This window comes from Watersipora subatra, chromosome 6 (genome assembly GCF_963576615.1).
Source record: "Watersipora subatra chromosome 6, tzWatSuba1.1, whole genome shotgun sequence".
NCBI lineage: Eukaryota > Metazoa > Bryozoa > Gymnolaemata > Cheilostomatida > Watersiporidae > Watersipora > Watersipora subatra.
In genome coordinates, this window is record NC_088713.1 from 62,219,736 (window position 1) to 62,247,183 (window position 27,448).

Sequence of the window (27,448 nt, forward strand, 5' to 3'; positions counted from 1 at the left end):
GTTAACATTTACTAAGCTGACAGAGTAGATAAATCAGCCTTCAGATCAAAGGCCAAGTAAAATGATATTGATGAAGCATTATCGTGCCGGCAGTGAGTAGTATAACATGAAAGCTTTGAGAACTACATGATAGGTTTGGGTACGCTTATAATCGTTACTATTATCAAAGCCAGGTCTGTGTGTCAGTGCGTCCGTGTGTCCATCCACCTGTTAGAAGCCACATTTAGAGGTTAAGAAAACATGCATCACACAGGAATTGAACTACGATATCTGGCTTTGCAGTCAGACACTCTACCATCTGCACTACTGGATCAACCACCGCATCACAGAATAATTATGCACATAGTTATTACATATGATGATTACCCACGGTGCAACAGCCAGAGTACTGGTAGATTATAAAAAGCGCCTAACAGAGTTTTGATAAGAATCACATGCCACTGAAAGCGTTGAACTTATTTACTGGGTTTTCATGCTTTGAATGGATTCAAAGTTTTTTCTACTCCGAATCATAGAAAATTAGAAACGGTAAAATCCGAATGGATTCGACACCGTTTCACTACGTGAAGTTTGTGCGAAGGCATTCGCAGTGAAACTACTATTTGACGTTACAGAAACGCTCACTGCGGGTAAACTCGAATCGCTAATATCCAGTCAAGCCCTCCCCAGTGGAGGTAAAGAATTCCAGCGCATTATATCACACTACCCCTCGAGTATATTCTAACTACTATTGCCAATGATAGAATGTTCATATGATGGATGATGAGGTAATTACTTTTTATTTATGTTATTATGGCTTGTGGTTGCAACATCCTGTAATATCTTTTTTGTTTTGACTACATTATCGATGTTGTTAATATCGCACTTTCCTTTTGTCTACAAATAGAGGCTTTTTCCTATTCAATTTATTATAGAATTCACCATCATAAAAGAGACTATCGTTCATGCGACTTCTGAAGTACTAACTGTATAGAAAATATTAAATTCTGTTGCTGTTTTGTAATATAGAGGGCAGCAATATAGAAACGAAAAGTGCAAAATACAAAAATACTCATCAGGAATCACGACTGAGTTAGTGCGAAGGTGAGGTCAACGGTGAGGTCAACGGTGAGGTCAACGGTGAGGTCAACGGTGAGGTCAACGGTGAGGTCAATGAGTGTAGTAAACGTAAACTGAAAAGCGACTGTAACCCAGTAGCGGTTCTACTTTAAACAATTTCTGTTTTGAGGAGTGCATCGCTAGTCTGGGAAAAATCGATGGAACTCGAATCGTTAAAAAGGCAACGTGTGTATTAATTGCGAGGAGTCAACTGCGTTTTCATTCAAAGCATGGAAACCCAGTGACAGACTTATTCACATAGTTCTGGTGCTAATACAGCAACTGAAATGACATGACATGAAACAATTATGACATGAAACAAATATGCAGCTGTAATAGCAATCAGGAGGCAGCCCTATCTTCACTTGCTCTGTGGCTTACAGAAAGCTCATAGGGTAAAGCTTACAAGCATCCAGTAACAGGCCAGCTGTCAGTTTCCGCCAACCTCATTGCGAGATATCGTGGGAACTAATGAGTGGTCATCTGTTCTGACCTGTAGGTGACACTCTGTTACAAGTGAGTGACACTCTGTCACGCGTCTCTGCTCAAGTAAGTAAGGTAAGTATCAGCTCTCAAGAGCCAACTGTTGCTTGGTATTATTATTAGTTGTTATATTGTTAACAGAGATTGTTAATAATTGTTATATTGTTAACAGACATCGTTAATAATTGTTATATTGTTAACAGACATCGTTAATAATTGTTATATTGTTAACAGACATCGTTAATAATTGTTATATTGTTAACAGACATTGTTAATAAGTGTTATGTTGTTAACAGACATTGTTGATTGTTATACCGCTAGCAGACACTGTTAATAATTGTTATATTGTTAACGAACATTGTTTAAACAGTATTTCCTCTTTTTTTGGCTACAAGAATGCTTTTTGAATCAAAGTAAAGAAAAATAGCACAAATCTACAAAAAGTGCAGAGCCATGGAGCAACCACAGCACATCTGAGGCCTACGTGTGTACCATTGTGTCTCTACTATTTTGACAAGTTTGAAATTTGTACTTATGATTGTAACAAGTCGAACTCCCTAGCTGCTTTGAAGTACGGAGGTTTGAATCCTAATGAATGAGATTCTTTTTAAATTGTTTTTTATTCTCTATGATTAATAATACATGTATATTAAAATTTAAAATCATGATTAATATTTACTATCTACGGTAGTGTACAGCTACAGACCATGAATACCTTCTCACCACCTATGATATTGTATAGCCACACAGGCGGAGGTGATCTTTTTGTTTGCTCAGCAATTGTTTTTGTAGTAGATCTGCTATTGTTTAGTCGCAAAGTCATTTAGAGGTCATTTCAGTAGATCAGTTATTGTTTAGTAGGTTTAATAATAAAAGTTTTTCTGTGTTTGTAGTAAAAGAACAGAAAGATGATAAAAATAGTTCTTATTGCAACATGCCTGGTGGCTGTGCTCGCTGTCGGCAGCTATAGAACAATCGATCCAAACGATCCAGAGGTGAGTAAGCGGGGCTATTAGAACCCATTCAAGGACAACCACAGGCATGTACAACAGGTGATTCACTGTTCACATGAGCCCTTTAAATTGTAGAAAGCTCAGCACTGACAAAAACCCCTCACAGAATTGTTGAGCGTAAATGCACTTTTAGCAATAAGAAAAAACGCAACATGGCTATATATCAGGAGCCCTCCCGCATCACATTGCCTTTTGGTGTCTTTCTTTATACACAATCATCCAAACCTTTCTACAAATTGCATGTTAGATCTTGTTGGCCATCAATACTCACAAACCAAGTAAAATAATTTGACATTTTTAAGCGTTTTCATTTTGACATCTATTAGTTAAAACATTCAATTCGTGCTCCATATTTCAGAGTTGCTTCCTCTTGATCATTCGAGAATAAACGCTGTTTATTTTATCTCTGATGCTTAGTGTTGCGGTTGTTTTCTGACAGTCTATAAGAGTTGACGCTGATAAAAATAGTTTGTTATAAATCACGACTGGTCGACCAGGAGGGGATAATTCCAGCCATGTTGAGCACTTAGCCGCAAGCAGACTAATGAGAAAAGAGGTAATAACTTCTGTGAGCTTCTGTTGAACGTGAGCAATTACTAACATTCTAGTTAAAAGTGAGTGAATTTGTGGAAAGCTAGAATTATCTGCTCTTGTTACAGATGGCAGAAAGCCTTCTCACAGTCGTCTCACATTGTTTAATAAGATATAGCCATTTTGATTTGGAATTTTCTTTCCTTGTAAAACACTACGGAATCATCTCAGGATACCAAGTCAGCCGATTTTAATGCCACAACTCGTGATTGGCCCAAAAATTTATCGATTTTAGAAAATTTTATTTTTATTTTATCGAACAACTAGATCTTTTCTAGTAATTTTCCTGATAGGCAGAAACCAGTGCAGTATATTAATAATTGTAAATGTGATGAGGAGATAACACCTATGCACAGCACTAATATCTGGGAGTTGCTTTCTCTAATTTTAAAGAACACCGGGTACTTTGCTGTAACTAATTGCAGCAAATGCTGTTTGAATGCAGGTTGATGGCTTGGTTGATTTTGCTGTGAGTTCTCTCAACTCAATGACCAACACCATGTACGCTAGTAAAGCAACGGCAGTGAAGAAGGTTGAGAGGCAGTTGGTGAATGGATTTAACTACAAGGTAAGTTAAACAATAAAATACGGGGTAAGTTAAGCAATAAAATACGGGGTAAGTTAAACAATAAACTAGAAAGCAAATTAAGCATTAAACTGCGGACAAAGTTAGGAATAAAATATGGGTTAAGTTAAACTGCAAGGCCAGTTAAATTCAACTGCAAGGTAAGAAAGAAAATAAATCACAAAGTGAGGGAATAAACTGCGGGTAAGATAGACTCATTCACATAAGTTATTTAACCATTCAGGAGCTTCAAATACGGACTCATCAGACATAAATATATTTTGAAGTTCACGCAATAAAATGTCATCTGTTTTTGTAATCAAATATTGTTGAGTTGACAACCTGTTAAATAGTTTAGTTTGGCGAGTTGGCTGGAAATGTAAGTTGGCAACATGGTGGGAGTCAGCAAATTGTTTTACAAGGTGAGTTGGTGAGTTGTCTTACAAGGTGAGTTGGCGAGTTGTCTTACAAGGTGAGTTGGCGAGTTGTCTTACAAGGTGAGTTGGCGAGTTGTCTTACAATGTGAGTTGGCGAGTTGTCTAACTAGGTGAGTTGGCGAGTTGTCTAACTAGGTGAATTGGCGAGTTGTCTTACTGGGTGAGTTGGCGAGTTATCATACATGGTGAGTTGACGAGTTATCTAATAGTGTAAGTTGGCGAGTTGTCCGACTTGTGGTGAGTTGTCTTACAAGGTGAGTTGGCGAGTTGTCTTGCAAGGTGAGTTGGTGAGTTGTCATACAAAGTGAGTTGGCGAGTTATCTAGTGGTGTAAGTTGACGAGTTGTCTAGCAGTATGAACTAGCAAGTTCTCTAGTGGTGTGAGCTGGCAAGTTTTATACCATCCTCCACTTCTACTAATAAAAAACCCATCGGAAGGTAATATAATTACCCATTTATTCTTAATTTAGATTTAATTACTTCCTGATGTTTTCACAAATTATTAATATAAAATTATTTTACTCTTAAGGGTGGTTGCAGTTTGTAATGGCGTATTTGGAATTATTTTCTCAATCATGGAACAAGTTGATGGAAGCCCAAAGAGGATGAGGTTTTAATAAATTCTTTTAAAGCCAAGTTGGGCTTAGAAATTAAGCTTTCATCATTTTAGTAAAAGAATTAGAGATTTCTATCAATTCTTCTGTTTGCTTGACAGAACCATTCAAGTCAATTAGTAATTCCCTGTTTACCCTTATGTTTGTTGAAACATAAAATATACTGTTGCCATGGTTGCAGATAACGTTTGTGTTCTCAAGCACAAAATGCATGAAGAACAGCATTACCAAAGAGCGACTGCAGAATTGTGAGGTCGACCCAAGCTTGGTTAGTGTCTTTTTATGGTACTCTGCTATCTCCCATTACTGGATAAGTCTGTTTTACAATTTTATTACATACATCATGTGACCCTGTGCAATCATATGACCCCGTGAAATCATGTGGCCCTGTGCAATCATGTGACCTACAATAATATGCTACATGTCACATTGCTTTGATGCTAACCAGTCATAATAAAGAGCCCCCTCCCAAATTTTTGTGTGGGAGACCACAAGAAGGCCTCCAGGTATAGGCCACAAAATCTCATGCTATGAAGTAGAAATCTGCACTAATATTGATTAGATTACAGCATGGCACGGTATGAACCAATTCATTTATCAACTCGTTTTACTGTTTCCTGTTGTAGGATCAGACCTGCACAGTCAGAATCTATGAAACATTCTCCGGTGATAGACAACTCTCCGAGTTCAACTGCAATTCCGACGTAAGGTGAGTCTTAGCTGTACTAACCAAAACTTGGCCTTGTACAGCTTTATAACAGACAATTTTATTGTCTAATGAGTTTCAGCATAATTGTGGATAACCTGTTAGTCTACACAGAATAATTGAAAAATCCTCAGCATCAGGATATCAGTAAAGACAATTATATGAATACTGAATAGTGTTGCGACAGAGCCCCGGGGCCAGAGCATGAGGGACCGACTCCCCGGTCACCGTGGTCACCGAACCAAACCTTCCTGCCATCGAAGAAGGCTCGGCTGCTGAGGAGTAAACTCGGAAGACCGAGTAAATAAACAGAAGTTCGAGCGATAAATAATTAGAAAAGTGGGCGGAGCCTAACGAAAATCGATTGTTTTAAAAAAAGGAAAATGCCATCGTTGCAGCAAAGCAAGCGCAGGCTCTCTGCACGATTGCCAGTTGTTGCACACGTTAGATTTCATGTATTTGTAAAAATTTGTGGTAAAATATATATTCTTTGGTGACTAAACACTCGGTGTGTTTATTTGATGCTTGACTGCCTAGCAGGGAGGAAAGGAACGGGCAGTTGTTTTTACTACAAGTCCAGCAACTTTTTACGGTTTAAAGAGGAACTTACACAAGTTTTTGATAGATTTCATCAGAAATTATCAATATTTTACTTTCATTTGCGATAGTTTTGACGGTTGAGGTGATCTGACTGCCAGGATGTCTCAAGGTTAAAGTGAACAAAATTTGCCCACCCTCAAATGCCCAAAAAAGAAATACGTCGAACATGGCGTCACTCGTTGCTATAGTTGATATCGGCTATTTCGTTGAGTTGCAGCCTTTCTTGACTCTATTCTGTCGGTCCCTTTGCCACTAATTACGTCATATTTGCAATTTTGCTTGATATGATCAATTTAGCCACACACAAGTTTGGTCTGTTTTATTCTTGAAGTTTCTTGGCAGTCAAACCTTGAACATCGCAAACAATCACAAATGATAAATAATACCTTATTTTATGATAAAATCTACACAAATTTTGTCTAAGTTCATCTTTGATTAGAAGTTATTCCATAGCCAGCATAGTATTAAATGTTCAATGAAATTCATTAATTAAATTAAAACACTGTCTAGTAGTAAATACTACATTGTAATGACTTGCAAAAGTTGTGTCCAGCTTTAAGGATGTTTTTGGATAAATTAACAGACTCACTTGTCTTGCCTTGTCACGCATCTTTGCTTTGCAACTGTAGCAAAAGAGACGTGATTGGAAGTGGCAGGTGTGCTGGCTGTGTGTCAGATGACCTTGAAAACCCAGACAGCTACATGAGTCTCCTTCAGAGTGCCTTTTCTCAAACCAACGCTAACCTCGATGCTGATGTGAGTATTCAGTGATGGCCAGTTGAGGAACTCGGTTACACCTGCGGAGAGAAGTTTAAAAATGTTGGATGTTTGTGTGAGTGCCTGATGCGTATGTGCGTGTAGAGCAACATGCACAGCTAGAGAGAATCTGAAACATAAATCTTTGTTGTTTTGAGAGCTCTGCGTGTTACTGTCTCTGCTTAATTATACTCCCTGTAGTTTATAATCTTGCAATTTGGTCTGCCAGTATTATTTGATAACTAGCAGAATGTCCGGAGTTGCATGGGTGTTAAAACAGCTTATAAGCAGTGGCGGGTAATGCAGTTGCCATTGGCTAATTTTAGTAAGTTTATTTCTGTATTTCTAAACTTACTGTTTCGGCAGTTTCTTGGTTTACTGAATTTATTTGAATAAAATTACTAAAAAGAGGCACTTGTAAATCCAGCAAAAATTATTGTCGTTACAATAGCTTTTTTGCTTTAATTGGACAGACGAGCATCCACAGACACTAAGATTTGTAGATACGTTGTTGCACGGGTATTAAAACTGCTTATAAACAGTGGCAGATAATGTAGTTTCTACTGACTAATTTAAGTAAGCTAGTATCCGTGTTGCTAAACTTACTAATAAAAGCCGTGAGAGCAAGCTTTAGTGATGTTGTCTCATTGTTGCTCACTCTGCTTTACCAATTGTGGGATTCTATGTTTACTGCAGACTTCTATGATTTGTATGATTTGTTGTACATTTGTTACAGAATATGAAAATCCTCTCCGTAAAAACCCAAGTGGTAGCTGGAATGAGGTATATCATGAAAGTACAGACAACTGAGGCAGGAGAGGTGAGAACTGTTTATCTTACGTTCTAATTTCTTGGTTATGATAAGTTTAAATGGTTGTATCCGATTTAGTCCGAAAGATTACGGATTTGTTTCCCACTGGTATACACAATGTGCAATATTAGGCAATTGTCTTTGTTAATTACCATGGAGATTATTTTTAATTTCAATTTCATTTCGGTTCTCCTATTTTCCGAAAGGTAATGTAATTATTCAGAGCCAATGCTAATCTCACCATTTCTATACCTACATGTATGTGTTACACGTGGAATATTATGTGAATATGTGTGGGTTTCCTGTGATTAGCTTATAATACAGAAGATCGCTTTCATGGAAGGCTAGGGAACTGTTAGCTGGACTCGCTATATAAATGGGGGTGAATCAGTGCTTAGGAAAGTAGCCTCAATGAGAAGAGTGGAGCGAATAAACTGAGCTAATGAGTTGTTGCCCCTTGGCTGACTAAAAGCTTTCAGCGTGTGGATGGTCTGGGCAGATAAGACCATGGTGTAGCAGTGGAGGTTGCGGAGTGGTTATTGGTTTGCGTGTTGTCAGTAAGGTTGTGCTATGTGTGTGTAACGTTGTGGTGGTGAAGGCTGATGGCATAGGAGAAGTTGGGGTACCACTTTTGCAACCTGGTGCTGCCTGAGAACCTTTTTGTTGGTTTGCTGACATAGTTTAAGATTTTCTTACTTTTTAATTAAATGCAACACAGGAGGCCAATCCAAAACAGATCAAGAGAAAGTAACTCCAACAATGTAAACCTTAATAGAGATGGTTGTTCACACTAGCTAATACAAATGAGTCTAGGGAATTAAACATTGCTTCAATACCTCTTTACCGACAAAGGTAGACAGAGTTGCCAATACTTGAAACTTAAGACTTCGATAAATGTCTATGATTTTAGAATCTGGAGTTTAGAAAACTCTATTTGAGAATATTAGAAACAAATTGTACAACTGTTATTGTTATTTATTATAGACCAACAGTTTAGACCATGTATATGTCTGATGCTGATACATGCCAGCTCGCTATGAGTAGACAACTCCATAAAATCTTTACCTAGTTATGTTTCACCAATGAAAACCCATAAAAATTGTAGCCAAGGCTGTGCGACGTTGACTTTGTGATGCAGCCATGGATGAGCCCAGATCCACTAAATGTGAAGTTTGACTGTCAGCCAGTAGTAAGTGTTATAAATATTCAGCAGTTGAGTTTCAATATACTTGCAGGCCTGTTCTTGTACTGCCTTCTATGAGGTTCTAAAGAGGGTCATTTGCCTTTGCCGTCTCCTTTAAAAACCAGTAAAAGATTATCAGAGTCACAGGCATTAGTAGTTGGGTATCTATAGAGACTGTTACCTGACTCATAGAGTAATTATCCCATCATATATACATAACATGGTATCTATAGATACAGTCACCTGACTCATAGAGTAATTATAACATCATATATATATATATATAACATGGTATCCATAGAAACTGTCACCTGACTCATAGAGTAATTATAGCATCATATATATAACGTGGTATCTATAAAGACTGTCACCTGACTCATTGAGTAATTATAACATTATATATATAACATGGTATCTATAGAGACTGTCATCTGACTCATGGAGTAATTGTAACATCATATATATAACATGGTATCTATAGAGACTATCACCTGACTCATAGAGTGATTATAACATCATATATATAACATGGCATCTATAGAGACAGTCACCTGACTCATAGAGTAATTATAACTTCATATATATAACATGGTATCTATAGAGACTGTCATCTGACTCATAGAGTAATTATAACATCATATATATAACATGGTATCTATAGAGACTGTCATCTGACTCATAGAGTAATTATAACATCATATATATAACATGGTATCTATAAAGACTGTCATCTGATTCATAGAGTAATTATAGCATCATATATACGATCATCATATATATAATGTTATCATTATATATAACATTATATATATCATAATATATAACATCATCATATATATATATAATGTTATCATTGCAATTACTTTACCACTAAACTACTAGCAGTTGCTGTTTTTATGCTGAATTCTAACATATTAATATTTCATTTGTAGAAAGTATAAGATGGGATTAGAGAAGCTGGAGCCCACCCACAAAGATATATGAAGCATTTGATGTTGAAGCTCTAATATTTTGCTTACAAATAAATATCTGACAACCTTATTTACGTCCTCCATCTTGTATTGCAACTTGATTTTTTATCGAAGAGGTTTTTGTTGACTTTGGGACAAGTTTGGTTATTGAGTTTCTTGGTTAATGAAACACAAGTCTTAGATAACAGCATGGCGACGCAAAAGATATTTTTTAAACATCACTTGCTGTGTAAATATTTGCTACTTCTGACCATCTGAGAAAATACTGTTGGAAGATACCAATATCAAAGATCAATCGATGAGTGGGTCACTTACCCACCTACAGAAAACTAAAACACTTGTAGTTAATTGTACCCTCATCTTATTTCTGTTCATTCTTCTTGTTCATATCAGCCAGTTTACTTCTTCCTAACATATACAACTAATAGGAGGCATTTTAGACAGCTCTTTGTTCATTGATAGACTTATCAACTAAACTGTATACATAATCATCTGCACTGAATAACTACAGATAATTTGTGTGCAGCAAGCATGGCTGACCTTACCTACCTATAAGGAGCAGCAAATATTGTCTGACCTCACTTAGTGTATTGATAAGTAACAGCAAATACAGTGGACTTGACCTATTGATAAGCCCTGGTACGCGGGTGTTAACCAAGATACATTTAATTGCATACTTCATAGAGTGAAGCTGTGCAGTTTGAAATGAAAAACCTTGTGTTTGCTGTTGCTGTACTGGTATGTAACCAGAATTTGATTTGTGGTGGCAGCATTTTCACAGACTCAGCAGATGTCTCTCTTGCGGAACAAGTCAAAGAACTCAGTGCTAAGTTAAAGACAATAGAAAAGGACATTCAGACTCTGAGTGAGGTCGTCGTCGAACTTGTTCAGGAAGTAAGACTTTTCTTCCTAAAGAATTTTGTTTTGAGCTTGTTTCAGTGGTGCAAGAAAATGTACTATACACTAATCAGCATGTAAAAGTGCTAGCGTTATCTTTACTTACCAAAAGACAATGCTACATTTTTCGACATCTGTTGAGTTTTGTTGTACATCAGATAGTATCTAGAAATACCTTGAGCTGAAAGTAGTGAATTCTAAACACATGTGATCAAAATGCAAGCTGTAATAGAAGTTGCAATTGTACTGTCCACTATAAACAATGATTATGATACTTGATAACTTAAAAAATCTTAGCCTGTAGTCACACAACCTTCTCACAAGCACAGGTTTATAATAGCCTACAATGGTAAGTAGAACTTACATAATTGTAAGCCATCGATTGTTTGTAGAGGCTTGAGAAGAAACCAGAAGCTAAATCCCATGTGAGAAAAAGAGAGATCATAGGTGGAGACACCACAGACTTTCCTTTTGGTATGTGTACCAACCAAGCCTTAGCTCATCACAAGGTAATAGCTGTACATCTGTAGACTTTGTTTCAGGTAACCTGTCAAAACTTGCTGGTGCTTCAAGAAAAGGTGGTAAGAAATGTGAGAACAATTTTTAACTCTCCAGCAACAGGAGTCAATGAAAGAAGGGATGGAAATTCTCTGTACCATCTGTTTTCTGTCAAGGCAACTGTAATTGTAGCTGTTCTACCTGTACTTGATTTTCAAGACCATTCTAAAGCGTGTTTCTCATATTAACTACAAGACTATGGTGGAAGTCTCATGCAGAAAATAACTTGCGACTCTAGACTCGGAAGCTTATATTCATATAAAGCTGCTGATCGCACACAAATGACTCCTTGCCATGCCATTTTGAAAGTGCTGACCTTCACCTGTACAGTGCATCTTGAGAAGGTTTTACTTGTGGCTCCTTGTGAAAGTTGAATAGTGCTAAACTCTTGCGTTTACGGCCGGCAACTACTGTCGGTACTCAGTTCCCATTTCACCACTGATAGCCCTGTGATCCTGCCACCCGCCATCTTTCGGCATATATGGGAACCAGGCTTAATATTAGGGGCTGCTCTTTCTTCATATAGGCAGGAGTGATATGACGGTAGTTGTCCTTGAACTTTATAAACTACTGTTAGTTTTGTGTAAATTACTTGCAATAAAACCACAGTACAGGAGTTGACCAGCTTGCATCTGCTCAATCACTCAAATAGTTTAAACTAAACTTGTTCAAAATGACAGACTCTCCCAATAGTAGATAATGAGTTACTAGTATGCACTAAATACAGGTGAGATTGGAAAGCAAGTCACACCTTCAGGAACTACAGCATCACCAGAAATTTCAAGTTCCGGGGGCACAGTGTACACAAGATGGGGAAGAACAACTTGTGGCGCAAAGTCTACTCTTCTTTATGCAGGTAAATGAAGGTTGGACAAGTTTGCTGCTTTGGCAGCGGCTGACTTTGAAACACAACTACTGCTTTGAAACAGTCGAAGCCTTATTACTTTCAGTAAAAGTAAAATTTGTTTCAACTGTAGTAGAAGACTTACATGCTAATTTTGTTAAATACATACTAAGTAATTCTGAAATATGTGCAAATTAAATAAATTACTGTATTGCTTTAAATTTACAAAACTATTTTACCAAAATATTAAACTGTAATAAGAACCGTTTCTTAGTAAAAAGAGTACTGAAATTAGCCAAGGTGTCATACCTCGTGTTGCTGTCAGTCCAGAAACTAATGCACTATGTTGAGTCATTTTTTACACTGGTCGCCCTCTCTATTCAATCTAGCTCTACGTTATGTCATCCACTACATCAATCTTCCTTCACACTGGAAACCTTCTACCTTGAGCCATGACTGACAAACTTCCTACATTGAGTCAAGGTCGAGTCACTCTCTACCTCAGAACTTTCTGATTAGGGGTACGAGCCGTTGTTTGCAAGGTGCAAGAGTCAGTAGCTTCTGCACATGACAGAGTATGCAAGTCAATGCAAGTCATATCTTTCCTAAACATCAAAGAACCAACCACCGTGACACAATCAATCTTGAAAACAATCCTGATCATTTTACTTCCCTCAAAGAAACTGTGTTTTTATCAGATGATAGCAACCAGTCAAAGAACCTGAAGTGTTTTTATATATTGTTGCTGTGTGATAACGTTAGACTCTTCTTAGAATGACCTTCCAGTAACCTCTATATTCTAAATACCACGAGTGTAAAAACCTATGTTCTGAGACATACTATGTAGAAATTTTAATGTTATGTAAAAATTATGTTTTGAGCCTTCTTTGTTGATTTACTTAAAACGAGGGGGTGCAAGACTGCCCTCATTAGTCGTAAGTGGTTCAGTGATGAAAACAAATAGGGAACTGCTGCTCTACGTTAAATTACTTTCAGTTCCTAGTTGCTGAGCCACCCTCTCTGTTGAATCACTCTCTACTTTACCAGACATGCTTGAAGTAGTTAAAGCCGCATACAAGCCGCATACGATTTGCTTTACAAAGTTATTCTCCTTATCTTTGTTACCTGAGGGAGAACGTCTTTAAACAACACAAAGGTGCACTAGCACATCTCAGCATATATTTGAGTAGGCTTGTTGTTTTGTTTTTAGAACTTTCACTACCGGGAGCCAATATATCGGCCATCGTGGTAATATAGAAGTACAGACCGTAAACCGATGAATCGGCTAATTAATAGAGTTTCACTTTTCTTTTCATTACTAAGCTTGCGCATTAGCTAGACCAATCAATTTTTTTTCCAACGGAAGAACCTTGTTTCCAATCACATGCAACCAATCAAAGATCTTTTTGCTGAGCGATTCCATTTCTACTTATTTTTTAAAATGGGAAAATCAGATCGCTATCGTCATGGCAAAAAGAAATTCACTGCATTTGTCTAATGCCAAGGAAGCGTGAGAGATTTTGCGAGAGTAAAAATTCACTAAAGGATTTTGTACTTTTCTGATAAAGAATTTTGTTCTGAATAAGATGCATTCTACAGTAAAACAATATCTGCATTGATTCTCGAGATATCGCCTAAGTGCTAGCGGTATGTCGATTGTTCGAGAATTCGTTTAAATTAATTTGGTCAGAATAGCGAATTTAGCGCAATAGTGAAAGAGTTTAGACTTTAACAAATAGAGTCAAATGGTGGTATGCTTACCAGGCTAGGAAGCTGTTTATCAGGGTGTAATTCCTGTGGGAGGCCATTTTTTTGCGCTTTTAGTGTGGCTTTGGACAGACAGACAGACAGACATGACTCGTATTATAGTAAATATTTGCAATTGTTTTACGACTTCATCGTTGAAACTTACTTGTAGGTTTTGCTGGAGTTTCATCTTGGGACCAGCCCGGAGGAGGGACAGACTACCAGTGTATGCCGGAAGAGCCTCAGTTTAACAAATTCTACTCAGGACCAAATCCTTTCTACAGTTCAACCATAGCTGGAGTCGAATATCACACTCATAACTTTGGTATTTTTCCCAGTTCAACACAAGACCAGAATGCACCTTGCGCCAGATGTTACACCAACAATAGACCGGCTCAGATGATGATACCGGCTAAGAGAGAGTGCTTGGACGGGTGGACCAAGGAGTATGAAGGTAGGTCATTGTAGATTAACCAGAGTTGAAGGGTAGATCATGAAGGTTTAGGAAACTAAGTCTAGATGAACTTGGACACAATATATTTTAGAAACATTCAAAGTTCTAAACAAATTTGGTTGTCAGGGCTGCCAGTTATGCATTTTATGTATGCAAATAAAACTGCAGTTCCTCGTCTACAGATATGCTTTTTCAAGGTCGGGTAGTTGCTTAGACCTGAACAGGTCTGAACAAGTCCAGACAGGTTGAACAGGTTCATTTTTACACGCCAGATTTCCAGTGCAGTCCTGTTTGTGGTTGTTTGTCCACAAATATACTTTTACAGGTTCAGTTCTTACCTGAGTTCTTTAAAGAATTATTTCTTTACATTAACAGTTTTAAGTAATGGTTATAGTATTAGTGTGTCTTCCCTGTATGTTGATGCTATAAAAACTGTCAGCTTTTACTGTAGAAAAAACATTTAAAAAACTGTAGCAGGTAATAAAATACATACATACTTTAGTGAGAAACCCTTGAGGAGAGATATAACTAATCTATAAAACTAGAGCTAAACATAAGATTCAGTGCTGAGAGCAAAGGCTACACAAACATGGTGAGTAAATAACTAGATAACGTCAAGGGATAAACTCTAGGAGGGAGCTTTAATATTTCTTATCAGAGTTAAGGTCAAGCAGCTAAGATCAGGCAGCTAAAGTCAGGCAGCTGAGGTCAGACAGCTAAAGTCAGGCAGCTATGGCGATGCAGATAAGGTTAGGCAGCTATGGTCAGGCAGCTAAGGTCAGGCAGCCAAAGCCAGGTAGCTAAGGTCAGGCAGCTAAGGAAAGGCAGCTAAGGTCAGGAAGTTAAAGTCAGGCAGCTAAGGTCAGGCAGCTATGGTGAGGCAGCTATGATCAGGCAGCTAGGGCCAGGCAGCTAAGGTCAAGCAGCTAAGGTCAGGCAGCTATGGTCAGGCAGCTATGGTCAGGCAGCTATGGTGAGGCAGCTATGATCAGGCAGCTAAGGCCAGGCAGCTAAAGCCAAGCAGCTAAGGTCAGGTAGCTATGGTCAGGCAGCTATGGTGAGGCAGCTATGATCAGGCAGCTAAGGCCAGGCAGCTTAGGTCAAGCAGCTAAGGTCAGGCAGCTATGGTCAGGCAGCTATGGTGAGGCAGCTATGATCAGGCAGCTAAGGCCAGGCAGCTAAGGTCAAGCAGCTAAGGTCAGGCAGCTAAGGTCAGGCAGCTATGGTGAGGCAGCTATGATCAGGCAGCTATGGTGAGGCAGCTATGATCAGGCAGCTAAAATCAGGCAGCTATGGTGAGGCAGCTAAAGTCAGGCAGCTAAAATCAGGCCGCTACGGTGAGGCAGCTATGATCAGGCAGCTAAGGCCAGGCAGCTTAGGTCAAGCAGCTAAGGTCAGGCAGCTATGGTGAGGCAGCTATGGTGAGGTAGCTAAAATCAAGCAGCTATGTGAGGCAGCTATGGTCAGTATGCTTTGGTCAAGCAGCTATGTGAGGCAGCTAAAGTCAGGCAGCTATGGTGAGGCAGCTATGGTGAGGCAGCTAAAATCAATCAGCTATGTGAGGCAGCTATAGTCATGCCGTCTGCTTGTTTCTTCAAAGTCAGGCTAAAAGCTTTTGCCACATGGGAATCGAACCTGGGTATTTGGCTTCTTACCCAGGCACGCTACCGACTGTGTCACTCAACCGTCTTGCTACTTCTAGGAATAACTGTACACATAATTATTACACATGATGATCGCTCACGGCTCATGAAACTGCTAGTGTACTATTATATACTGTAATGATAGAAAACGCCCACAAATCAGAACAATAATAAAATACAACAAAATTGCAAAAAAACAAGAGAAAACTTACATTCTGATGAGAGCTGTTCCGTTACTGAAATGCTGTTTGAAATGGCAGCAGGATGCAGCAATAGATATAACATGTAATATAATCACCCCATGACGTCTTCTGACGACCACCCACAGCCTCTGACGACCTCCTACGGTCTCTGACAACCTCCTATAGCCTCTGACGACCTCCTATGGCCTCTGTCAACCTCCTACGACCTCTGCTGACCTCCTACAGCCTCTGCTGACCTCCTATGGCCTCTGACAACCTCCTACAGCCTCTGCTGACCTTCTAGGGCCTCTGCTGACCTCCTACGGCCTCTGCCAACCTCCTACGGCCTCTGCTGACCTACTACAGCTTCTGACGATTTCCTATGGCTTCTGACAACCTCTTACAGCCTCTGACGACCTCATACGGCCTCTGCTGACCTCCTACGGCCTCTGCCAACCTCCTACGGCCTCTGCTGATCTACTACAGCTTCTGACAACTTCCTATGGCTTCTGACAACCTCCTACAGCCTCTGACAACCTCATACGACCTCTGATGACTTCCTACAGCCTCTGACAACCTCCTATGGCCTCTGACAACCTCAAAGGGCCTCTGACAATTTCTGACGACTTTCAATGATCTCTGATGACCTCTGAGTTGTAATTTAACTCCTATGTAAACCATCATTCAATTTACACTTTAGGCTACCTGATGTCAGAACGAGATGTCCATGGGCACCAGACTACGTATGAGTGTGTCGATGAAAATCCAGAATATGTGAAAGGTCAAGAAGCCGATATCAATGCAGGTTTCTTCTTCTTTGTGAGACCTCATTGCGCGAGAGGTGTACCATGCCCACCTTACGAAAATAAGGCACTTACCTGTGTTGTTTGCTCTAAATAGGTCAAAAGAAAACATTCTTATGTTTTAATAAAATCTTCAACTTCCTGTTTCAAATGACTGGTATTAATTTAGTCTAAGCTAACAAGATGTCTGCTAGCATCATCATGTAGAAAACTTTATCTTTCCTAATTATTTGCATTTTCAAGTAGTATTGATTTTTTATTGTTCTTTTAAAACAATAAATGATAAGAAGAATAATAACAACAGTAATTTATATAGTACAACTTTCACAAAACTAAAAGTAAGTTATTGAACACCTACCATTGTAATTGACTCCTCTATAAACATCAGGCAACCTGCAATGGATGTCACAACTGGTAAATGCTGAAAGGGTTTGACAACTCCTAAAAGTATCTCACTGCTGGCACCTCATGCAATTTTAGGCAGTTTGAGTTTTTTATAGTTGCATTTTTTGAGCGGTTAAAAAAACTAATCAATCAGAGAAAGAAATGAAGATTGGTCTGTATCACATCTGGGCAGGTTTAGACAGGTCTGCACAGGTCTGGCTTTACATGCTGCCAGATTTCCAGTGCAGCCCTGTTTATAGTTTTTCGTGTGCGCAAATATATTTTTCCAAATTCAGTTCTGACTTGAGACATCAATTGTGTCATCAAATATGACATCAAGTGTAGTAAATCTCTAAAGAATTTTTACTCTACATAAATCATGTCAAGTAATAATGGATATAGCATCAGAGGGTTTGCCTTGTTTGTTGACATTATCAAACTTTTCAGCTTACATTCAACAATTTGAGTAGGGGGGGGGGACAGGGAAGACGGGGGGGGGGGTGCAAGTTTTAAAACAACACTGAGAGCTCGAGATCAGCATTGTGTGCTCATATCTCATAACCTGTTATAAACTGTCTATACTTGTCAAGTCTCTGAGTTCATGTAGAACCCTCTTAATATTTCATTACGAATCTTATAGTTGTCCGTAAAAGAACTTATTTCAGTGCAAAAGAGATTTTGGAGTGTCATGTGGCAAATGGCACTGATATCTAGAAGTTGAAGGAACTTGCAGGTGCTAGGAGACTATATGAGCTTGTAAGTCGTACTGTTGACCTTTGTATAGATTGCTAAGATAAGATTACACAGCTTTTTAAAACCTACCGTAAAACCTGTAGTTAAACTCTATGGTGTTCTATTTTGCAACCCCTCCCTTTATAGTGGAAAGCAATCGGAGGCGGCGTTCAATTAGAGGTGGCATTCAATTAAAGGTTTTACGGTACATTATCATCAGTAGAAGTACATCTTTGTCTAGTAATATTTGACCTTGACAAGATTGGAGTGCTAAGGTTTTTGTACTCAACAATAAACACAACCTATGTAACATTAAAGCATGCTAAAAATTACTAAACCAGCCAAGCACTGCAATACACTACTGGTTGTCTGCCACTGTTATGAAAAGTAGTAGTTGTAAAGAACATCTACAACTACTACTCAGTTATGACGGTAACAAATTCACTACAATTTACTACGTTGTAACGGTAATAACGGTTGCAACGGTTGAAAACATGAACCTAAACCAAATTGTAGTACATTTTATCAAGAATTACCATTAATTTTTATTATTTGCAATTGTTTCTTGATGTTTGAGGTGATCTGACTGCCAAGATGTTTCAAGATTAAAATCGACGAAACTTGGTTGTTGTAAAAACGTTCGACAGAAAATGCGTGCGAAATGACATCACTAGTTGCTATCGTTGATATAGGCTATTGCTTTCAAGTCGCAGTGTTACGTGTTTCCATACTGTCAGTCCCTTTGCAGACGTCATAATCACACTTTCGATTGATTGAAGCATTTTAACGACAATCAAATTTTGTCGATTGTAAGCTTGAAACATCCTGGCAGTCAGATCACTTCAAAAATAAAGAACGACCGCAAACATAGAAAAATGCCGATACCTTGCAATAAAATCTACTACAACTTTGTGTATGCTCATCTTTCAAACCTAATGAAAACATTCCAAGTAGTTGCATAACCTTCAACCTTTGTGTTGTACATTTTTTTGTAAAATCAATCAGCATGTATTCGGGGTAGCGATATCTCACCTGTCACAGAGGCAGTAATTTTCCACTGAAGTGAACCCTCATGCCAGCACATTTGTGCTACCACATAGCTCTCTTCTTGGCTAACCGCCAAGATTTGATTTGAGTCAAACCTATCTCTGGTTTAATTTTCAACCAATGAGAAATTTCACCATCCGCCAATGAGAAATAAGTCCTGAAATTGTGCCAAAGCGTGAGGAGCAGCAAACATAAGAGCAGAGAGAAGGTGGAGAGAGATGTCAGGTTTCACGGAGACTCTCCGTAATGGATTCAGGCTGATGTCAAGGCGTGATGATGACGCCTATGACAGGATATCCTCTAAATACAGCGTTGCTATTTGTCTCCTCTTCGCTTTTTTTGTCACCGGCGGTAAATACAACTACTTACTTTAAGGTTCTGACTAATAACATACCTGTAGTAACGTACCTTTTATCTGAGTTGTTTTCATGATATAGCATTTCTTGCTGAAGTTTCACCCAGAAGTACAGAGCCATTTTTTACAATTCATTCTTTAACATGGTATTTTATGGATGTCATATCTTGTATTACGTGTATGTCATGTACTGCATTGCATAGTTCCAGGTGCAAGAGTCAATTGCATTGCAAGAGTCAATTGCATATCGAATAACAAATATGTTATTTCATATTTGTTGTGTAACAGAGCACTACTATATTATGCTGTCAATTTTCAATGCTATTAATATAGATTGATATGTTTTTGTCATTAATACATTATCATATTTTGTTTATATATATACTAGTTGAATGCCCGGCGTTGCACGGGTATTAAAAACCAGCTTATAAACAGTGGCAGATAGTGTAGTTGCCTACCACTTGCTATTAGCCTTGCACATTGCATAATGGCTAATTTGGGTACGCTACTATCCGTATTGCTAAACTTACTAATAAGAGCCATGAGTGCAAGCTTTAATGACGTTGCGTAATAAAGAGTGCTATGCATATTTTAACCCAAATAACGACTCGTATTGCGTAACAAATCCATTGCATCTCGCATAGCTTAATTGATTAGGTAATCGCCTGGTGATCGGGAGGTTCCGAGATCAAATCCTTTGCGATACGGACTTGCCATTACTAGATAGTAGATACTAATTGCTATAGCCAGACAAACAATATGACAGACTTTGAGATTTATATATATATATTTATATATTTATGTAGTTTAATATTTACATCTCTCTATAAGAAATTGGTGCAAGAATTAATCGTGAAGGTAAAAAAAATTTATTTGTCATCGCACACAAATCTGAGTTGAGAAATTCATTTATAAGTAGCTACGACCTTTCGACAAGATTTAAATGTTGCTGTCGTTCAAAAACATTAGACACAACTTGAAATGACCTTCCGATAACATATTGTTTTTGTTTATTCTGAGTATGTATTCAAAACAAGGTGGTGGAAGATTACCTCATCAGTCGTAACAATGAAAACAACTAGGGAATCACTGTTATAAGATATACCGTAAAACTTCTATTTGAATGCCATAGAACTCTATTTTCAACCCTTCCTCTATAATGGCGGCCAAATAGAGATGGCATTCAAACAAAAGCTGGCGTTGTATTTTTAAAATAGCTTGTCAGAACTTTTGGAAGGTAAATTGAACCCTTGTACTGGTGAATCAAATGTCGCCTATATTTTGCACTCTCCTTCGGGCAGAGCGATCTTAACCTTTTTAAATGCAAACAATTTGCTAACTTACTTCCAACTTGTCATAGATTTCTAAATAAATGTTGGAAACCGAAAAATATCTCTCCAAGTTGATAACCTGTGATGATATTATAGCCTGTACCCTGATTTGCAATTTGTTGGAGCTTTCAACTTTTTATTTCATTCTAAATTTGAAGCATATTTCTATAACTATATTTAACAATGGTACATGAAAGCTCATTGCATTCATTGATATTGTTGCTACAGTTTAAAACTTTTAAGTCAAAACTGGCTATTTATGTGCAATAGAAAAGGAGTTATGATCCCTTGTAAGCCGAGTTAAGATAAACATAAAGATGCTATAAATCTGCAAACTTATAAATTATATAATAATTATTTATCAAATGCTCTAAATATAGACATTATATTCCAAAACAAGAGGCATAAACAAACCATACTTATAATCATTGATATAAAACCCCCACATGATCGAGCTCTGTTGGGATGAACCCGAACATTGCACCAGAACAAAGAAATATGCTGAATAAATTCCCTTGTAAATTTACAAATATTATGAACAATGGTAGTTATTTTACTGATCTGTTGGCTTCATCTTGTTTTCAAATAAATATAGTTGCCCAATATTGTCACCGTTATGATCAGTCAGTTGCCATTCACAAGCATTCGAGATATTAATAGTCGCCATTGCGAAATAGCCCAAATTTGATTTTATATTGAGATTTGAGTATTAAAACTACACTGCAGTTTTGCCTGTTGTCCCATCTTATTGGCCAGGTCAAACAATGTAACAATGATGAAAGATTTTGTCATTTTATATTTGGGGTGGCAAAATATTAGCCAAAAACTAGGGAAAAAGGATGTTGTTCAGGAAAAAGGATGTTGTTCAGGCGATTTTGGGTAAATTATATTTAACTTTAAGCGTATACTACGACCCCTACCAATCTCAAAATTGGTAAAAATAGGTAATTTGAAATGTTTTTTTCTATGGATCCTTGTTTTTGGTTAGGTATTACCCCTACTTGTAGAAATTTGAAGTTTGCTGATTCATGGTTTGTAATCCGCGATCAACGCGTATCTGCAATAAAAACCTATACCAAAAGCCTAACAAGGCAACTTGACCGCCCCGCGAGAACTGTGTTAGCCCCGAAACCCAGGCTACTACAATCCCAACTGAGCTTGATTTTTAAACCCCGCCCATATGATAGCCGTCGCCTATTCTTGTGAGGGTTTATATCATTGTTATAATACACGCAGAAACAAAAATTAGCGTTTTTGGAAACAAAAGTATTTGCATCGTTTGCTCAGATAGTTGCTTTCTGATTGTTGCTTTTGATGAAACGAGTGTTTTATTTTAACTGTTCAATACCTTTCACAATGTTTTCTGACCTCAACTCTTCTTCTGCACTGCTGAGCTAGTCAATTTTTTGACAGAGCAAAACTTTTACGTATTGCATTTTGAATAAATAATGGTATACTTTTAGACACGCTAATCACAACCTTATGTTTAAATACCATCATATACCATCATGAAGTTAAACCGTTTGTCACATAAATCGAAGTATCAAAACCGCGTTAAACAAGAAACTACTATTAGCCTGATACAGTTATTAATTACTTCTGTGGTGTTGCTTTTAAAGTTTTAACGGAAAAACTGAAAATTTTTGGAGTTGGAAAACGTGCTTTGATACGAACAGAAACAATCAATTATTATTGCTGTATCAGACTAATTATATTTACCGGTGCATGTATATATATCAACCTAATGATAGCGTAGTTATTATTATAACGTAATACACATGTATCTAACAATAACAATTATGTTGATATATAAACATACCATTAGAATAGTTTTATTGCTGCTGTTGTTGACCAACAATTATGATAACACGTACTTGACCAAAAAGTTTTTTGTTTCAAGGACAGTACATGGGAGAGTTCATAGCCTGCTTTACTCCAGCAGAGTTCTCTGTTCAGTGGAACAAATACACGGAGAACCTTTGCTGGGCTAAGAACACATACTATGTGCCCATACACCAGCCGATACCAGCCCATAAGTATCGTGAATGTAAGTACATCATCTTATATAATACATGCTTGTGTAAGTACCAGTAGTACTTACTGCTACTTGTACTTACACTTACTGTACTTACTTGTACTTACTGTTTTATAATTGCACTTGCTTGTAGTAAGTACAAGTATAAAACAGAAGTCTAGTCCGTCAATATAATATAACAATATTATATTGTAACTTTTGTACTACATCTATGTATTAAATTGGAACAGTTATATTATGTATACTGTGATATACTAGCAACTATTATATCATTATTAGCGATTACTATGCCATATTATATATACTGAATTTTAACTACTACACTGTATAAAATGTATGACATTTATTTAGTATATAAACTACATAGTATAAATATGGTAGTATATACTATATTTTAACAATTATGTTATGTATTATATTGCAATTACTATGTATTATATTGTAACTATTCTATTATACTATTGTTATATATATACTATATTCTATATATGTTATATATAGAATATAGTATATACTATACTACTATTCTATGTTATAACTATTATATTTTATATGTTTTATTTATTTTATTTATTATTTTATATATAATTATTTATATAAACTTAACTATTTATTTATATTTTAATATATTTATTTATATTATTTATTTTATTATTTTATTATTTATTTTGCAAATTATATATTTTTCATACCTACTAAATGTGCATCAGCTGCAACTTGGGTTTCACCTAGCTCCCCTCTCCCTGACAGCCCTGCCAACATCTCACACTCTGCTTATTAAGCCTAATAGTAACAATTATTTGCCTCAATCAAATGTTTTTCTTTTCCTACTCATCGCCTACTGGAGGGCAGGTGTTTCTCAACAATGCTCTATAGCAGAGTAGGCAGACGCTGTCTGTCAACACGTGTCAGTGATGAGACTTCTATGAAGAGCTGTCATTCAGTAAAATGGTTGTAAAGAAACAAAACCTATTTGGAAAAATTTTATTTATTAATAGAAAAAAAGTATTTTTCTAGACTCGTGTTGGTATTGGGTTTAATTGATAACATTTTTGGCTAAAAATCAATGTCATAAATCATAACATAACATCATAACATAAACCTCGATGTTTGTTGTGGTCGGTTGCTGTTGGGTATTTGTCCAGCTATGGTAATTAAAATCTAGCAATGAAAAATCTGCATAACAGAGGATTTGATCTCAGAACCTCCCATTCACAAGATTACAAGCTAATCTATTAAGCTACACAAGGTGCAATGAATTCATTGGGCAATATGAGTCATGATTTGGGTAAAAATACGCATAGCGACTCTGCGTTATGCACAACATCACTAAAGCTTGCTCTCACAGTTTTTATTAGCAAGTTTAGCAATACGGATATTAGCTTTTTCAAGTTAGCCAATGGCAACTACATTGCCTGCTACTGGTTATAAGCTGTTTTTAATACTCATGCAACTCCAGGCATTCAGTTAGTCTTTACTATAATAAGAGCAGTGTCCGTCCCTCTATTAAAAATTATGCTAACAGGGTCCGCAAAAAATTGCCTCGCACAATCGAAATTGAATTCACACCCTCTGGTTTACAAACCAGCACACTAACCACTACACTACACAGCCATCATACCAGTGCACAGAATAATTGTAAACATACTGATTACTAAAGACGATTTCTCATGATGCGCAGGACTGCCAAGCGTACTAGTTATCATAGCAACACCAACCAACAGCAAGACAAGCAGTTCAAGTATTAACAATAATAGAAATTGTCTCCCTTACATAATGAGATAAATGAATGAAATGTGATGTTCGTTGAAACTGAGATTGCAAAGCAGCGAAAATAGTGAAATCGAAATATCGAAAATATTGAAATCGAAAATAGCGAAAATCACAGTGAAATATAAATTTCTATATGAAGCACTAAACTGCTCTAAACTAATAAATAATTCACTCAACACATTTAATTAAATACATACAAGTATAATATCAACCAGGGAAAAATTGGTAATTGGAAGTTGTCTCTACTATGCTGTGTAGATAACTCCTTTAAGTTAATTGGTTAGTTACATCTTTCTCTCCGTGCGTTTTTAGCCTATGCTTTAAAATGCTATGCTAAGCTATGCCTACCTATGTTTGACGATACTAGTCAATTTTATTCTACCTTTGTAAAACTTTAAAATACAGGACATTACAAGCTTAAACTATTTCTTTATATGATACATTTCAGAGCAAATAATCTTTTAATTTGAGAAAAACATCACATTACATTAAGTTGCTTTTTTTTGGTATTCTATGTTTGGCAAATCTAAGAACGGTTATGTTCTCTAGCAATAGCTCAGCCCACACCTGCTAGCCGTAAGACTGTAAAATTGATCAGAAACGTCTTCGACAATATGACTGTGTAGGCTAAGGTTTTGCTTTGAACCCGAGCTACATCTAAAGAATTTGCTGCCAGAGGACAGCAGCATTAAAATCTGGTTATAATTTTTTTGCTGACAGTTTTATATAATCTATAAAAGTTATTCAATTTTCATTTCAAAATTTTTCAGGTTTTTAATTTTCTCGACTTGATAATCAATAGACATTTACTAGTTTGTGAGTAATTGCTACTAAAGCCTTTTACAATCTTAGTAAAAAGTGTCAGCTGCAGTTTGACAGGTGTCGACCAGTACTCTTTTATGAACATTATGTTGTTAGAAACTGCCACATCTCTTCTGTCAACCAAGTGCCATGGAAACAGTTTTATAAGATTTTGCCATAAAATTTAAACCTTATTGTCACTTTAGCAACTACTTAATCTATAAAATTATAAATTAAATTATTATTATTAAATTTTATTAATTTATAAAATTAGAAAACTTTTTTGTGCAGTCGCATGAGTGTAGGAGTGGATTCGGCAGTAGTTTGAATAACTGCGACAGCGGTGCGGGTGAAATGGGTATAAAGTTAAGTGCAAACAGTTCCTATCCTCTGAGTATTCCTGACCAGGAAACAATATTTTCTTTTGAATAAATTTTCTTTACACAAAGGATGTTTTCAGAGCTACTTATCATATGACATGGGGCCATTAGACACACTTTCCATATATCTTATTTATAGTTAGTCTGAAAGCATGCCAGAGATATAGTGTTTCTTCCAACAATCCTAGGCTCATGGAATTCATCAATCATAGTCTCCTAACAAGCCTCCAACATTTCCCAAAAGGGCATAGAATTTCATCTACTCAAGCTACAATGGAAAAGTTTTTCTCTGTCCATGGTTTAAATATTGGAGTACTGTCAAGCTTCCTCCCTGATGACGCATTACGACAAGTGTCAACGGGTGATAACAGACAATCAGTAAACTTTGTGCTGAAGAAAATCATAGAGATATTGAGCTTTCATGGAGTACACTTTTACATGAATTTTATGTATCCCACTTTTTCTTGGTGTATGTACATGTACGCATACGCGCATGTGTATGTACATGTACGCATACGCGCATGTATGTCTTATTCGACCGATTTCATCCAAACCTCCCATACACGGGTTCCGTGCCTTCTGGGAGGTCACTAGAAATACCTACTTGGTCTCAAAGTTCCTTCTGTTTCCCGATAACCAGACCTAAAGCATCCACCTACAGACTATCTAATTGAGAATAAAAGAGGTTTCAAGAGTCACTGAACTTGCTGCTCGCCTTGCAGCAATCCAAAAGCCGGTTAGAAAGTGTTGATGTGGTAAGCTGAATGTCAAAAGTTCAAGACTCGTACAAGGCAATCTTTTTTGAAGAAATTTATTTATCATCTATATTGATTCTTCAGTGTGACGGTTTCAAGTGAAATTACAAGACTATTAAAGTTTTATAAATGTAAGTAATCAACTGCCTTCTCACTTTACAAAATAATATTTACTATAATAAGAGCCGTGTTTCGTGATGTTAGAAGTTTCCACTTGAGAGAAGTGTTACAAGAGCCGATAGCCAGAGCTCCATGCACTATCTACAGTTTACTTAATGTGGGAAAACATGCTCCTCCGGGCAATGTCTGGCTCAATTGGCTCAATTGGCAAACTATGTTTTCCACATGAATGCACAGTAATCTATCTAATCAGAGACTCAAGGATGTACCTTCGCATCTGTTAAGGACAATCACACTCATTGGATGCATTCATGGATGTTCTCATGAAAGCAGGTTATTACTTGATTATTTATACGCGTGCTACAGTCTTTCTGATGAAGTAATACTAAAAACTTCAAGCAAAGCCGGCTCACTGCTCGTAAAATATACGAATGACCCAAAAGCCTTTCATTGCAAAATATTTCAAGACATCTGTAAACATGACACAACAATTTCATGTAGCAGTTCATCACCCCATCACCAGCGGGTTAACCTTTTCCCTGTTACATAAAGTTTTAGAAGAATTTGAATCAGTATTCTGTTACATTCAGTTTTAGTAAAAACAAGGGCTAATATGTATACCTACATTTTAATATGTACTTATAAACCTCTATAATATGGTAGAGATCATATTATATGACTACATATAGTAACAATCACTTGTTAAAATATGTATGATGGTGATAAGGTTTACCTTAGATTCATATAGTACTTTTATTGACATAGTGCAGTGGTACCTTTA

The 27,448-nt window shown here is 37.0% G+C and overlaps 2 protein-coding genes across 2 annotated transcripts; both read left to right on the forward strand.

Annotated features, from left to right (window-relative positions):
• The first annotated feature begins 1,596 nt into the window (after positions 1-1,596).
• On the forward strand, positions 1,597-9,893 carry LOC137398802 (cystatin-1-like). Its single transcript, XM_068084979.1, has 9 exons — positions 1,597-1,656; positions 2,475-2,576; positions 3,631-3,753; positions 4,982-5,068; positions 5,427-5,509; positions 6,736-6,862; positions 7,599-7,682; positions 8,779-8,862; positions 9,789-9,893. The coding sequence occupies exons 2-9, from the start codon at positions 2,490-2,492 to the stop codon at positions 9,795-9,797; spliced, it is 684 nt and encodes a 227-aa protein (XP_067941080.1). The 5' UTR covers positions 1,597-1,656; positions 2,475-2,489; the 3' UTR covers positions 9,798-9,893.
• Positions 9,894-10,532: 639 nt separating this feature from the next.
• On the forward strand, positions 10,533-17,139 carry LOC137398437 (uncharacterized). Its single transcript, XM_068084547.1, has 6 exons — positions 10,533-10,721; positions 11,117-11,233; positions 12,010-12,138; positions 12,590-12,647; positions 14,045-14,326; positions 16,852-17,139. The coding sequence occupies exons 1-6, from the start codon at positions 10,533-10,535 to the stop codon at positions 17,049-17,051; spliced, it is 975 nt and encodes a 324-aa protein (XP_067940648.1). The 3' UTR covers positions 17,052-17,139.
• Positions 17,140-27,448: the final 10,309 nt, after the last annotated feature.

Excerpts from the sequence above, each read along its gene's own strand:
- LOC137398802 (XM_068084979.1), top strand. The coding sequence starts at position 2,490 with ATGATAAAAATAGTTCTTATTGCAACATGCCTGGTGGCTGTGCTCGCT. Across the intron at positions 2,577-3,630 it reads TCGATCCAAACGATCCAGAG|GTTGATGGCTTGGTTGATTT; the intron begins GTGAGTAAGCGG and ends GTTTGAATGCAG. Across the intron at positions 6,863-7,598 it reads ACGCTAACCTCGATGCTGAT|AATATGAAAATCCTCTCCGT; the intron begins GTGAGTATTCAG and ends CATTTGTTACAG.
- LOC137398437 (XM_068084547.1), top strand. The coding sequence starts at position 10,533 with ATGAAAAACCTTGTGTTTGCTGTTGCTGTACTGGTATGTAACCAGAAT. Across the intron at positions 10,722-11,116 it reads TCGTCGAACTTGTTCAGGAA|AGGCTTGAGAAGAAACCAGA; the intron begins GTAAGACTTTTC and ends GATTGTTTGTAG. Across the intron at positions 12,139-12,589 it reads GTCTACTCTTCTTTATGCAG|ACTTCCTACATTGAGTCAAG; the intron begins GTAAATGAAGGT and ends CATGACTGACAA.